At 39.4% G+C, this 15,368-nt stretch overlaps 1 protein-coding gene across 8 annotated transcripts in view; it reads right to left on the reverse strand.

The window, feature by feature from the left end:
• LOC308368129 (transcription factor SOX-6-like) overlaps positions 1–15,368 on the reverse strand; it is a 77,242-nt gene that overhangs the window by 25,158 nt on the left and 36,716 nt on the right. For 6 of the 8 annotated variants that reach the window (XM_080842210.1, XM_080842212.1, XM_080842207.1 and 3 more), the window contains 3 exons: positions 11,352–11,441; positions 2,513–2,685; positions 1,643–1,711 (listed from right to left, as the gene is read on the reverse strand). In XM_080842210.1, coding sequence (XP_080698336.1) covers positions 1,643–1,711; positions 2,513–2,685; positions 11,352–11,441 — 332 coding nt within the window. The remainder of the gene's footprint in view (positions 1–1,642; positions 1,712–2,512; positions 2,686–11,351; positions 11,442–15,368) is intronic. The other 2 variants (XM_080842214.1, XM_080842213.1) reach the window with 2 other exon arrangements.

A 15,368-nucleotide genomic window follows, 5' to 3' on the forward strand; every position in this document is an offset into this window, starting at 1 on the left:
TCTGTCAATTAAAGACATAAAAAGCCCAAAAACAAATCTTTAAAAAAAAATAAGTCACAAAAAATCGAAGTGTGAAGACAGGTCACGAGTAGGAGTATAAATTGCAGTCAGTGCTCTTTTCTAAACAGCCACCATAAGTGTGAAGACTGGTCACGAGTGGGAGTATAATAAGCAGTAAGTGCATGTCATAGTTAAAGATTGGGTTTAGTGCTTATTTATTTATTTACTTACATTTGCAGTGTTCGTTTACATTCACATTCAGTCTTTTAGCAGACGCCTTTGTCCAAAGTGACGTACAAGGGAGAGAACAGTCAAGCTACGAGCAATATAGACCTAGAGTAACAATACATACTACCTCGTAGAATCATGACTATAAATGTGAAACGTAATTGTTAATGATACAAATATTCTCGTATTTATTATTATTATAATTATTTTAATCCAAGGATGTCTGTAGAGTTGACGTGAACGCAATCACCGACGGGTTTTCACAAATGCAACCGTTAACCCTTTTAACACGGAGTTTTTTCAAATGTCATTCCTCAACGCGATTTCTCAAATAACCACAAGAGGGCCCGGTGGAATCGCATTTGAGAAGATTCCGGAAGAGTAACGGTTGCTATTTCGCGTTCTGAAAGTCTTCTGAAGTTCAGAAGAAATCGCAGACGAAAAAACTATGGAGAATGGCAAATCTTTTCCTTAATCCACCGAAGTGGAGTTCAGAAGAAAATCCTTCTGAAAGTCTTCCCAACTGCTGTTGAGAATGAGGGCCATTGTGTTTTAAAATTCAACAATGGCTTGTTTTACTACTTTGTGATTGATTCAGTCGTGTCAAGATGAATCCATGCCAATGGCCAATACCATGTGTGGAAACAGATCCCAATGAGCAAAGTGAAACCAATTGCATTCTCAGCGTAGAAAAATGTATTGAGGATCTGGTTGAGGTTGAGAGTCTTCTTGGTGAATGTGTAAGGGATAACGGCCGACGAGCTGTCCAGTTCTACAAAGATAATGGACGCTGCGGGGCAAAGAACGCCACGACGCGCAGCGGAGTGGTGTTGCGCCGCGAAGTCCATTATCTTTGTAGAACTGGACAGCTCGGAGGCGGTTATCCCGTTTATCTCCCGTTTACAACATCCAAAAAGTTTTTTATTTTTATTATTATTTAGAATTTCCTTTATCTTTAGGAAACTTAATATGCATAATAACCTGATGAATTCTTGATTTGAAGCCTAGTGCTCCCGTTAGAGAAAGTAGTGCGTTTTTTGAAGAAAAAAAAACGTTACGTTGGTTGTCAATGGTAACCATTCAAGAGCATTGATATGGAACGGCGATTTAACTTTTCTACTGGGACTACGTCCAAGGTGTCCATCTATACGAACTTATTGTACACCCCATTAGCCAATCAGAAAACAGTATTTCGTTCCAGAGGGAGATAAGTCAATATAACACATTCAATGTGTTAATATTACTTTCACTCCCTGATGCACCCCAAGAAAACCCATCCAGAGGAAATGCCACCCGTCTGCTGAAGTTATAGTCACTGCCATTGCACACTGGGTGGACGAAGAAAATGAATGGAGGGCAATAAACCTGATTTTGATTCTGATTAACCTGATTCTGAGATCAGCCAACAACCTACCTGAATCTGCTGTTGTAGGACATTGATCTTGTGCTGCTGCTGCAGGAGCTGCTGCTGTTGCCTCGAAATCTGACAAAAGAAGCAAAGAACAGAGGATCTATGGGTTTGATGGCAAATGAAGCAAGACAACAACAGACAAAGACAGAAAGTAAAAAGGGATAAAATGTATGGGAATGTATCATCTGATAACGAAAGCACAACAAAATGAAAAGGCAGACATGGTAGAGGGGAAACAGGGCATTTTTACATGCATGGGAACAGGATCAGGGCTGGTTAATAAACAAAACCAAAAATGATAGTAAAACTTCAAAATGCACAGTATATCTGATGAAAGAGCTGACATGTTTACAAGAGAGTTGATTGGCACCATAATGCCACAGGGTGGGACTTGAGAGCCTGTAGAGAGGCTGTCAGAAGATGATTGTTCCCACCCTCAAGCCTAGCCTTCATTACCATCAATGCATGAGGACTTGAGGACTTCTTTTGAGATCTGTCATCTTAATGCTCCACCACAGAGACAGCATGTTCACTCCCTGAGTCCTCCTGTGTGCAAACGTGCCAGGATTGTTTTGGTTGGGCCCTCTTGTGACTGACAGCAACAACACGCATATGTATGCAGTGCCAGATGCCCTACACCCTGCAGTTGTCCTTCTTTTGCATCAGTCTGAGGCCTCTCTGTTTGAGTACAGAATGCTTCAGCATACTTAGGGTCTCTGGCTGTTTGAGGGAGACATTATTTGAACCTGGTCTAAAGTCCGCCTATCCTGGGATCTCTCTCTCCAGGCTTCCCTAATCTAAAGTATGCATTTTTTGGCCTTGGTTTTTGGTTTTTAGAGGTGGAGATATTATCTGGTCAGAGTTGAGCCTCACCTGATCCTGCTGCTGGCGAGCCAGCTCCATCTGCTGCCGCTGCTTCTCCATTTGTGAGGTGGCCATCTTCTTCTGCTCCTCATGGGCGGCCAGAAGCTGCTCCCGCAGACTGATCAGCTGAGTGATCATGGTGGAAAGCTGGTGCTCCTTCTCCTCCAGACTCTCTGGAGTACCTACCGCAGAGTGAGTGAGACACAGAGACAGAGACAGAGACAGAGGGAGAAAGGAAGAAAGAATGCAAGGACAGGGTTAATCACAGTTAAAGCCAGTTAAGAATGTACGTAAGGAATAGCCTGGGTGCCATCCGTACGGTTATGGTTCCTGCACTTCTTGATGTGTTCTCATTTCATTTTATAAATCTGAACTCTAACTGTCAATTCGCGTGAACGGTAGTTTAAAAAGAAAGACAAACGAACTTAACAAACTCACTCACAATACAGTTACTCAGAAGATTGAAGCCTCATATGTAGCCTCTATATGTCTATGAGCAGGAAGGCTTCTCATCATAATAAACATGACCGACGTGGAAGCCGAAAGGTCTAGCTTGATCGAGCAGACGATTTAGTCTGTTCTTGATAATTTAGAAGGTATTTCAGAGCTAAAACACGAACAAAACAAAGCACTTAAAGCTTTTCTTTCCGGGAAAGACGTCCTCGCCCTGCTACCAACGGGGTATGGAAAGAGTTTAATATATCAACTTGTGCCTCTAGTATACAAGAAGCTTGCCGGCAGTTCTGTGTTCCACGGAGTGGAGAGGCCGATTGTTATCATCGTCTCTCCACTCGTGCTTTTTTTCGTGGTTCAGCTCATTACGTGACGTCATAACCAAACCAAAGCGGGTGGAGCGATACCAGACCGTTATTTCACCGAGAAGGCAGCAATCAGTGGAACGCGTAGAAACGGAAGGCACCCAGGCTACGTAAGGAATACTAGCTGAGGCAATTATAAAGGCATGAAAAGATACAGTATAAAGTTGCATTTTAATTGTGGCAATTGATAACAGCATGTATATTTTGGTAACACTGTACTTCACATAACTGGACAGTGTCATGGTAATAAGCAGGTAAACTCCTAACAACCCACAAATTGCTTAATAGTTTCCAATTCGTCGTTTCTCATACAATTGTTGGCCTAATATCTTGTAATATGGAATTACCTTTTGAATGTATAAGTAATGGTGAGATTTTAAATGTTGTGTTGAAATGATAAGATATAGTATTTTTTCTGGTAATTACCTAGAAACAAACGGCATGGTATCAGGGCAGGAAAATACTGAATTGCCTTTCCCCCCTTGCACACACAACACAGTCAAAGTAATACGCCTACACTTCTACTAACTTAATAACATTATGTATTCAGTACTTAAAACCTTGTATTTAGTTGACCCAACTTAAAATGTGTAAGTTTTCTGAGCAAGTGAAGATGTTTTAATTGTATTGGTGTTAAGATCCCAGCGATCTAAGACATTTGTATTGTGTTCTGTTTGCTACTGTTTACGTGTTTTCCTATGTTTGTTTTGTTCCTGTGATCAGGCCATGTGCGTTTGTTTATTGGTTGCAGACTCCGCCCTCTGCCTTTCCCCTGACCTTTCAGTACTCACCGGTTTCCCTTTTTACCCGTGATTTGTTGGCCTAATTGTTTCTCCCTTGCCTTGTTAATTCCCCTTATTGTTTTCACCCGTGTATTGCTCTGTTCCCATTCTTTTCGCTGAAAGTTTGTGCATGAATTCGTTTCACCTGTGTTAATTATCCTTGCCCCAATGTATCGTTGATTGCTTTACCTGAAATTTTTCACCTGTGTAATTCTGTTCCCCCTGCTATATATTGTTCTGTCCCTCTTAAGTTCACTGTCGGATTGTAATTCTTATCGATGCGAATCTATGTCTGAATCCTGTGTTTTCCGAGTACCTGGTATCGTATATGTTTTCTGTTTTGAGATCTTCTGTGTTTTGCCTACGGGTTTCTGTTTGCCTGTAATCTCTTTTGGACTTTCTGATTTTTGCTCTTTTGTGTTTTTGCCCTTTTTGGAATTTTTGTGTGTTCTGTTCTGAAGAAAATAAATCTAAAGAGTTTTTTGCAATCTGGTTTGCGATTGGGTCCTTGCCGTGAGAAAGCCTAACAATTGGAATGTATTTGTTTGAGTAAACATTGCCTGATAACTCATATTTTTTAAGTATCTGACGTCATCAACGTCTTTCAGAACACCATTGCAGAGTTCTTGTGATGAGACACGGAGACAGCAGTCTTAAGGTAGAGGAGTCGTTTAGTAATAGAGAGGTTGGAAGGTTCGATTCCCCACTCCTCCATACCAAGTGTATAAGTACCAAGTATAAATTTGAAAACTAAATAAATCAGTAAAGCCAATGTTTAATTTTGAAATATATGTGTACTCAAATTGTATTATGTAATCGTTACATCAAAAGTTTTAAGTACACTGAACTTGTTCAGGTTTACAGTGTACATAACTGAATTTGAAGGTTGAAGGATTATATTGCTAGTAGTTACCTAACTGAAAGAGTGAAGATATGGGTATGATACATCAGTCTTTGGACTACTATTCAAGGCTAGTCATAGCCATTGCAGATAAATGAAATAAAAACAGGCAATTTGACCTTTTTCCAGCCCTGATACCATGTAATTGTCAGGATAGGAATGCTTTTGTTTGTGGCTAATTACAGCTAGAAAATACTGTATCTTACCATTTAATTTCTACTTTTAAAACCCTACCATTAATTCTTACCATTACTGCTATATTTAAAAGGTAATTCCACATTAACTTCAAGATATTACTATTTTATTACAGAGTTGTTACCACAATAAATGGTGGATAATTATCTAGGAACAATTAAGGACTTAGGGTTGTTACGAGTTATGTATGTAATGTTATGTAATTTTATCCATTTATTAAGGTGATAATAGCCACTTATTTCCAATATGTAAAGTACAGTGTTATCCATATTTACAATCCATAGATTTCTCAGATGGAAATGATAAGAATGATGTTGTCTGAGACCTGAGAGCTATTTGCCTATTCAATAGTTGGGCATTGGCCTTGACCAAAAGTTGCACACTCGCTTTAGAGGCTACAGTTGTGGTAACTTAATTTTGACAATATTCAATAAGAGACAGATTATCGGGAATTTAGTTAGATTAGTTTTACAAGGTTTTGTAAATTGTCAGTCCAGATGTTACCGAAAATAAAGGAGGTGCTTTAAATGAATATAGTCTAATGTATCAATGCATGCACACACATGTGTTAGTCATAAGTGCATCCTTGAGTGGACCATGTGCTAGTAATCAGCAGCATCTATGGTCATTCAAGCAGCATTCAAGCGTAGTATTCACAGTGAATATAACCATGTTGCTGGTAAAATCCTTTTCCAGATTTTTTATATTGTTGGTTTATGACAAATAATTCAGTTTTGTTTTTTATTCTGACTGCCTACTGAGCCACTGCCATCATCCCAATTGCAGGAAATAACATGCTATTGATGTGTTCGCATCACAGATGACAAATCCGTGACATTCATCATATTTCATATTTTGAATTGGCATTGATACAATACAAACATCCCTTGGTAGTTCTCTCAATCATCACATTTTTATCAACCACACTGCCACTTCCTACTGAGTGATTTCTGGGATCAGAGGATGGTGAGGACATCCTGTGATTTCACAGGTATGGCGGCACACATTTCGTAGAGAGTGAGGGCTTAGCTGTCCAGTGAGTTCTCTTATATGGGGTCTGGAAAACTTGTGCAATATATCCCTTGTTGCATTCTTTTCTACACGCATTGGAGAACCGCAATGCCACAATGAGTTGCAACTCAGCCCGTTTCCTTCCCTCCAACGACCAACATCTCCCCCTTCAGGTCAGCGAAGCCGAGGCCAGGACGGACCGGTGCCCGTTCAGACACGTGCTGGTATTGTCCTATCATCCTCCACACCCTGTGAGCTCGGTGTGCTGACCATGTTCAACATTAATGTGAATGGATGAAGCAAATGGCATCTATTCAGTGATTGACTACACAGGGACGTATATGTGGGACTGGCTTACCTTGGAACAATGCACTTTCTGTGTCTGTAAATGGACTCTAGATGTAGCAAAATTGGGGTGTAATTGCCCTCAATTTGATTTCTGACTTTTGAGCTTTATAGTTAATCTGATCAAATGGGATAACCAAGATCAAGATCTCTGGGTTTACTCACAAAAGTAGAGTTATATTGTCCATATTTACAGGAAGAAGAATGAATGAAAAATCACAGCAGCCAATTAAACCAATCCATCTGTCAAATACGCATACAATAAAAGCAACAGGCCTAATCCATATGATGATAGCAAAGGGTACTTTGAGGGGCTTCATTTTGAGAACAGAATTTAAGAATGATTTGAATTGCACTACTTAAGATAAAAGCATTGCTATGTGATGTCTGACCGTTTCACATTTCAGTCTGTCAGCACCTGCCTGCCTGCCTGCCTGCCTGCCTGCCTGTCTGTCTGTCTGTCTGTCTGTCTGTCTGTCTGTCTGTCTGTCTGTCTGTCTGTCTGTCTGTCTGTCTGTCTGTCTGTCTGTCTGTCTGTCTGTCTGTCTGTTGTTCTCTATCCCTTCTTAGTATGGGATGTGTGCAGTTTGGAAGCGTCATGAATGGTGTGCATGTCTCAGAGGCTCTCCTGTATAAAGACCCTGAGGCTAGGTGAAGGCCGGGCAGGATGCCCTCACACACACAGCACACCACACACGCCTCAGTTGGCAGCAACTCTCAGCTCAAGCCCAAAAGGCCTTTTGCCCTCTCTGAGACATCCCCCTATCCTTTCATCCTTCTCTGTGCTCTACCCTCATTTTCTCTCTTCTACCACTACTGCACTCTGTCAGGCTTTTGATGTCATTTTCTTGATTTTTTGACTCAATTCTTTCTGCGTTTTCGCTCCCTTTCTGTTACAAATATCTGCTTTAAAAACATATCAGGGTGACTCTCAACTGACAAAGACCACAGTCAATTGATCATGTCATCTGAACTCTTCCCATGTACGGATTTGGCTTTACATTTTCAGATGTATGTTATATCCTAAATATGGATATACATCGTTCCACCATTACCACTGACCATCAAAATAGAGAGAAAATGTTTCTGAATCTCTAGCCAGTGCTACCAAACCACTTATTTCACAAATGCTGGAGGATAATGAAAATGATCATTACCGCATGCTAGATTGAAAGGGCTTAAATGCAACACATGGCACTCATACTATGATTATATATAGATGACATCCAAACTAAACAAGGCACTTAAAATGTAATCAAAAGTCAAGACAGCCACCTCAGCGGTGAAAGCAATCGGTAGAATTTTAGGTTTTGAGGCTGGCACTGCCTTGGGCATTATGCTATTTACATTATGTAGGACTGAAATAGGCCTTCAAATTAACACACATCATGCCATGCTCATGTCTAAGAGGTTTCAAAGATAAAAAATACTTGTTGATTTTCTAGGTAACAGTACATTCAGACAATTAATAGGGAACATTCAATTGGATAAGCATGCTTTTGAATCTCGTTCAACGGAACAGAGATCTCCTTGTCTCTATATATCACTTCTACTGTGTGTCTGTGTATGGCATGTGTGTGTGTCTGTGTATGGCGCGTGTGTGTGTGTGTGTGTGTGTGTGTGTGTGTGTGTGCATGTGTGTATTGGGGAATGGTGATGAGTGTCCTATAAGTTCAGTTCATCATGAAACTGAAAACAGAAAGGGGCTACATCTTAAAAAAATGAATGTCAGCCCTATCTAACACCAGTACACAGGGAGTATTCAACCTGACAAGACCTCTTATGTCTGCTTATGTAAGACGTGCAGGTGAGACTGAATGCGCTTTCTGTTCCATAATGACTGTTTATTTTCTCTCCTTTTTCATGGAGGAAATGCTTACCATTTTTAAGGGAGAGTCAAAAGCACTTTCATGACCAGGTTGAAGAGAGAGCAGATTGTCTGCAAATAAGTGTCTTATTTAGAGTGTTCGCCGTGGCTGGGGGTGTGCTTCAATAACTTATTTCAGGGCCAACCCTGCATCTTAGCTCAAACAGCATTTACATTCCTCTGCGAATGCGGTCATTCTCCCAGTTGAGGTTTTTTTTTAGGGGTGGGGTAAAATGTGTTGGTGGTGTGTCCCCTGGATAAATGCTGCTTTCATTTTTCATTTTATCTGATGTGATACAAAGCACAATAAGGTGGTCATAGTCACTGACATACATCAGAAGGGTCATGTTCACCATAGACAACAAATATGAGTGTGTGCTTGTGTGCTGCACTAAATTAAAGAATTGTGTTGAACTGTGCACCTTATTACAGTTTTTCACTGTTGCTAAAACCCGTTTTTCAAAACAATAACGGCTTTCTCAAAACTGCACACAGAAAACTAAAAACCTCGCACACAAAATGCTAAACCTGACACTCCCTTTGCAAGATGACTCTTTGCTATCAAATCTGTTAACTGTTCACAAAATGGAACTCGTGTTTTCATTAGGTACACACAGCCATATTTTCAAAACACACACACATACATTCATTTAGTACACACAACTAAGCATTTGCTGCACACTACCAAGCATTTACAGCACACAGAAGTGCAAAATTGAAAACACAATCATCGAAACACACCATATGAATGACAATGACTCATTGAGACATTTCTCCTTTTGTAAAATGTATCAGTGTAGGCCTACATTTTTCATAGTCAAACATAAAACAGCAATACGGTTGTTCTCACAAACCATATTTAAAATTTCAGTCTCCTGTTCCACCAAACACTAGATTGTATTGACATAAAGTTGTATACAAAATGCTTATAGTTTTTCTCAAATGCTTACACATATTTTTTGAAAGCATGGCTCGTTTTCTCAAAACTCTAAACACAAATCCCAAATCAACTAACAAAAAATGCAAAACCCTTTATATCTCCTGGAAAATGCTACTTTGCTTTAAAAAAATATTGAAAGTGTGTTTTCTTCCTCCACAGTGTGGTTCTCTTTCAGTCCTGCAAAATACAGATACTGTGAGCACACTATATTCTATTGATATGCAGTACTACAGTACACAAGGCAAACAGATTTCGTACTTGTTCTCCATCCTGAAGGTTCTAATGAAAAACCATGAAAACATGGTCTACCACAGCGGCCCAAATCTCATTAGAGACCATTTTCCTTCTTCTTTCTCCTCCTCCTCCTCCTTCTTCACCTTGTCCTCATTCTCTTCATTCTCCTTGTCCTCCTCTTCCTTCTCTCTGTCCTCCTACTCCTCAACCACCTACTCCTCCTCCTTCTTTTCCTCCTCTTCCTCCTCCTCTCACTCTTACCCCTCTCCTTCTCTGGTTGTCGATCTTTTCAAAGTTTTCAATAGTTTACCAAACAAAACAGAGGCTCAAGACACTTTTATGGTGCCGTCCTCACTGCAAATTGGTCAAAAGACCTGAAAGTTTAGAGATTTGACTATTTGTGTCTTGCAGGTTGATGCTTTGAGATTTTACTTGAAAATTGTGTGCAACAACATAACTTTGTGTACAGTGTTTTGACAACAACGTGATGTGTAATTGACATCAGTGTGTTCACAAGGAAAATCAGAGTCTAATGCAGGTAAGGGAGTCTTAAGTATTTCCCACTTGGGGCGAGCGATTGATACATGACGTGAAGGTTGTGCAGATTGTGCCGAATTTTCGCTTTTTACTTCTTAACAATAGTGAAAAACTGTAATCTCTGCCAGATCTAACTGTTAAATATAATACATTTTCAACTACAGTTTCGAATTCCTTTCTATGTGAAGGTCTACACGCACTTCCTGGGTGTTTAAGGAAAATGTGTTGAATGTGAGATAAGGGGGCACCCATTGACAACCAATAAAAGCTTTTGCAGCCTTTTCATCTCCATGGTAACCAAGCCACTGGACCTAGGAGACTAAGCCAATAGCATTTTTAAAAACTTGTTATGATGTAGAAATATGGGTATGATAACATGAAAACATTGCCATTAGTATTATCGGTGAAAGTGGTAAATCACATTTTCACTTTGTTCCACCTCCCCAAACCCAAAATGAATAATGTTATGGTCATTAAGTTTCATGTCCCAAAGGAATATACAGACAGAAGTAGTCTGAAGGACACAGAAGGCCTAGTGAGCTGACCAGACCTGATACAACAGAAGTCATATCGTCATGGAAATATCTGACCTCTGTTTACAGTTTCATGCTGGATTGGTAAATATGCCATTCTTGAAATAACATGTTCACATGAGGTTCAAGTGGCATCTTGCAAGCAATTTGTTGAACATTTTCCATCAATGTGGTTGGATGGTCCACTTCTGCAATTGACAGTTTCCAAAGTAACAAAGAATTCCTTCTATGTATGACATGTACATATGCCCAGAATGCCTTAAAGTTGAACAGTAGTTGACTGCCGGCCTGAAGACAGCTGGCCCACCCCATTCTTTAGGAGCTCAAAGCCAGGAGGACTTTCAAACAAATCTAGACTGTCAAATCTAAACGAGTGTTGATTGAGAACACAGTAAAAATAATTAAGGAAAGGTCTTTAAATTCTCATGGAAGATCAAATAGAGGAATTCAAAACAATATATAAATAGAGGAATTCAAAACACTATACAGTATAGTGGATTTGTTAGAATGTATAAGTCAGTTAGTGGGTCGTTAATTGGCAGACCATTAATAAAATGGTAGACCATGAATACAAAAAATGAAATGTTTCAGATGATATACTTCAGAGCTTGATGTAGTTGAAATGGCCCAGTTCATGTTCTTGATGCTACATAATGCTCAGCTCTCAGCTAACATACTATCTTACCTTTGATCTCTCCCAGAAGCTCCCTAGCATTCAGCCTTTCCATTCTCTCCCTCCAGTCCTTTGACAGAAGCCTGTCCATGCAAGTCGATTCTAGTGGAGGACAAAAAATGATAAACCACTAATTTCACAGTTTTAAGAACTTTCCTTCTGAATAGCTGTGTCATTTGTTATAATGGCGAAAGGAAACAGATGAATCATCACTTTGGTTTGGATCTTCAACCCAATCAAACGTGATTTCATATCATACAGGCTTATATTGAAATCAACATATAGGATGAAATGAACTGCTTATCACTAAAACTTCCAAAGGCTTTCAGTAAGATTTGGAAGAAACAAGTTGGAAACACACGCAAGCTCACAACACATACGGTTAATGAGAAGATTTTGTTCTGTGAGAAAGTTTCTGCATCTGAAAGGGGAAAAGGTTCATGGGATTTTTTATAGATTAAAAATGGTTAAAAGGACAATGCCTCATTTGTGGACTTGATCCTAACAAAAGGACTTCGTGTGTACATGGGTATTGTGTGAGGCTTAGCATTCGGAAAACATATGCTGCTATGGTGGTCATGAGAGGCTTGTAGGAAATACAACTAGCGGATTCAAGACCATTAATTAAGGCGCTGATAGTTTACGAAGGATTATGGTTATTGTAAATAAGTTAATGCTCCCATGCATCACACGGAATGTGTATTATCAACATGTAACAACAACAACAGACTTTTCACTTCTTTTCAGGGTTATTTTGTTGTGTGTGGTCTCATGATGGAATGTATATGGTAAGAACATATTTAACGGGATATGAATGAAACTGACGATACGTCGTGTGAATTTCTAGAGAAGTCATTTTTACAGCATGTTAAATCCTCCTCATTCTCCTAATTAAAAAAAAATCACAAACTTTGTACACGATACCTAAACAGGTTAAATAGGGCGTCATATCTTTGTGCATGTGTGTATAACTTGGTCTTAATATTTACAGTCGGAGCCAGAGCATCTCAAGTGTCATGGAAGCCAAACACTCTCCTAGTGGGGCTCACATAAAACAGAATAAGGGCCAAGATTTACGAAAGCACTTAGGGAAGAAAATACAACCTGTAACTCTATGCTACATCTGTGTTCATTCCCGCTCAAATCCGACACGATTTATGTTCTGGTTTGATAAACACATTTGAAACGCGCGCAGGCGAAAAGGGTGGCGGGGCGGATGGGAGAGAGAGGCAGCTGAAGAAAAGACTGGAAGAAGAGGATAGAGAGAGGAGGAAGAGGAAGAGGTTTACCATAGATGGATGTCGAACCCATCATCTTTTATTAGACCTGTCTTTACATAGCAAACAAGAACATCTCCCTTCTATTTTAACATATTTGTTGGTTAACACAGAACATCTCTTTAATCAGAATGGTTAACCTTGGTTACATGGTTTCAGATCATTCCCGTCGTATGTAAATTAAGGAATATCCAATTTGGCCACCTCCTTGGATCAGAGCTCCTCTCAAAGGTATCTGATCACTAGCACTTGACAACTAGGTCACACTGCAAACCCCTTATGGGGATCCTGCTCTAGTGCCATTAAGAAGACCCCTCATTATTGCTATCTTTAATAGCAAATAGCCGGGATGAGAGGCATGACGTTTAAAGAGGACCAGTTATGCTATTCCATTTTAAAACACAGGAGCTCGATATATAGTATTAGAAAAATTATATGTTTTTGGAATATTGAAGCATGTAAATCTACTCTAGAAGTCCCTAAAAATGATCTATTCATGTGAACAAGAACATGGAGTGTTTTGGGCAAATAGAACAAACGTATCACCTGGCAATATAAGGAGCAACATATCCTCTGTGCATCCCACCCTTTTTCCATTTTAGGCCTACCCCCTCTCTTGACTCGTTCCACCACCAACAGCAGTAGCAACAGCAGTAACAGGCTCCTCTGCGTGTGTTTATGTGCTGACTGAAAAGTGTCTGTTACAGTTTTTCACTATTGCTAAAACCCGTTTTTCAAAACAATAACGGCTTTCTCAAAACTGCACACAGAAAACTGAAAACCTCACACACAAAATGCCAAACCTGACACTCCCTTTGCAAGATGACTCTTTGCTATCAAATCTCTTAACTGTTCACAAAATGGAACTCATGTTTTCATTTGGTACACACAGCCATATTTTCAAAACACACACATACATTCATTTAGTACACACAACTAAGCATTTGCTGCACACTACCAAGCATTTACAGCACACAGAAGTGCAAAATTGAAAACACAATCATCGAAACACACCATATGAATGACAATGACTCATTGAGCCATTTCTCCTTTTGTAAAATGTATCAGTGTAGGCCTACACTTGTCATAGTCAAACATAAAACAGTAATACCGTTGTTCTCACAAACCATATTTACAATTTCAGTCTCCTGTTGCACCAAACACTAGATTGTATTGACATAAAATTGTATACAAAATGCTTACAGTTTTTCTCAATTACTTACACACATTTTTTTAAAGCATGCCTCGTTTTCTCAAAATTCTAAACACAAATCCCAAAACAACTAACAAAAAATGCAAAACCCTTTATATCTCCTGGAAAATGCTAATTTCCTTTAAAAAAATATTGAAAGTGAGTTTTCTTCCTCCACAGTGTGGTTCTCTTTCAGTTCTGCAAAATACAAATACTGTGAGCAGTATTATATGCAGTATTACAGTACACAAGGCAAACAGATTTCGTACTTGTTCTCCATCCTGAAGGTTCTAATGAAAAAACCATGAAAAACTCATTAGAGATGACCATTCTCCTTCTTCTTTCTCATCCTCCTCCTTCTTCACCTTGTCCTCATTCTCTTCCTCCTCCTTGTCTTCCTCTTCCTTCTCTCTGTCCTCCTACTCCTCCTCCTTCTTGTCCTCCCCTTCCTCCTCCTCTCACTCTTACCCCTCTCCTTCTCTGGTTGTCGATCTTTTCAAAGTTTTCAATAGTTTACCAAACAAAACCGAGGCTCAAGACACTTTTATGGTGCAGGCCTGACTGCAAATTGGTCAAAAGACCTGAAAGTTTAGAGATTTGACTATTTGTGTCTTGCAGGTTGATGCTTTGAGATTTTACTTGAGAAATGTGTGCAACAACAGAACTTTGTGTACAGTGTTTTGACAACAACGTGATGTGTAATTGACATCAGTGTGTTCACAAGGAAAATCAGAGTCTAATGCAGATAAGGGAGTCTTAAGTATTTCCCACTTGGGGTGAGCGATTGATACATGACGTGAAGGTTGTGCAGATTGTGCCGAATTTTCGCTTTTGACTTCTTAACAGTAGTGAAAAACTGCAACACATTGTGTATGTGTGTCACATCTGGCAGCATAGCTTCTCCATTGCTCAGACAACACAGGAGCCAATACAGTAACCAAAACACAGCAAGGGTCGAAAGGGAGCGAAAGAAGACAAGAGGGAATAAGTAAAGATGGAATATTCAGAGTTGTTTTGCCCAAAATCAATCACTGAAGTACTCAAATTCACGGTTGCAAATGTAAGGTTGTAATTTTAAGGATTTTCCTTGGTTTATCAACAGTGGAATTTAAAATAAATGTGGATTAGGTATCAATATTCCAAGATCCCAATTTCTTGGGAATAAAAACACAGAAATTGTCAAGTTTTATGGATAATTTACGTAATTCGATTTGAGGCTATGCCTTTACAGTTTTTCCCAATCGTTTTCAGGCATTTAGCGAATCATGGGTCAACTTCATCTAATGCTCACATCTTCTTTGCACAGCAAGAGTCTTCTCTGGCGAATGGGTTAACCATTTCTCATTGCTTTCACACAAATTTCATTGAGTTTTAACACACTTTTCAAAACAGTTTACACACTTCTCAGAGAAAGACACAAAACCTAATTGAATAACCATGTCAACACATTGCAGACACTTAGTAGCAGCCTACTGGCACTGCTCTCTATATTCTAAATATCGTCAGCACCTGTGTGAACTCTCTGTGCAAAACTAATCAAGCAGTTCTCAACCTCTAAAA

Source organism: Sprattus sprattus (assembly GCF_963457725.1).
Source record: "Sprattus sprattus genome assembly, chromosome: 7".
In the NCBI taxonomy this organism is placed as follows: domain Eukaryota; kingdom Metazoa; phylum Chordata; class Actinopteri; order Clupeiformes; family Clupeidae; genus Sprattus; species Sprattus sprattus.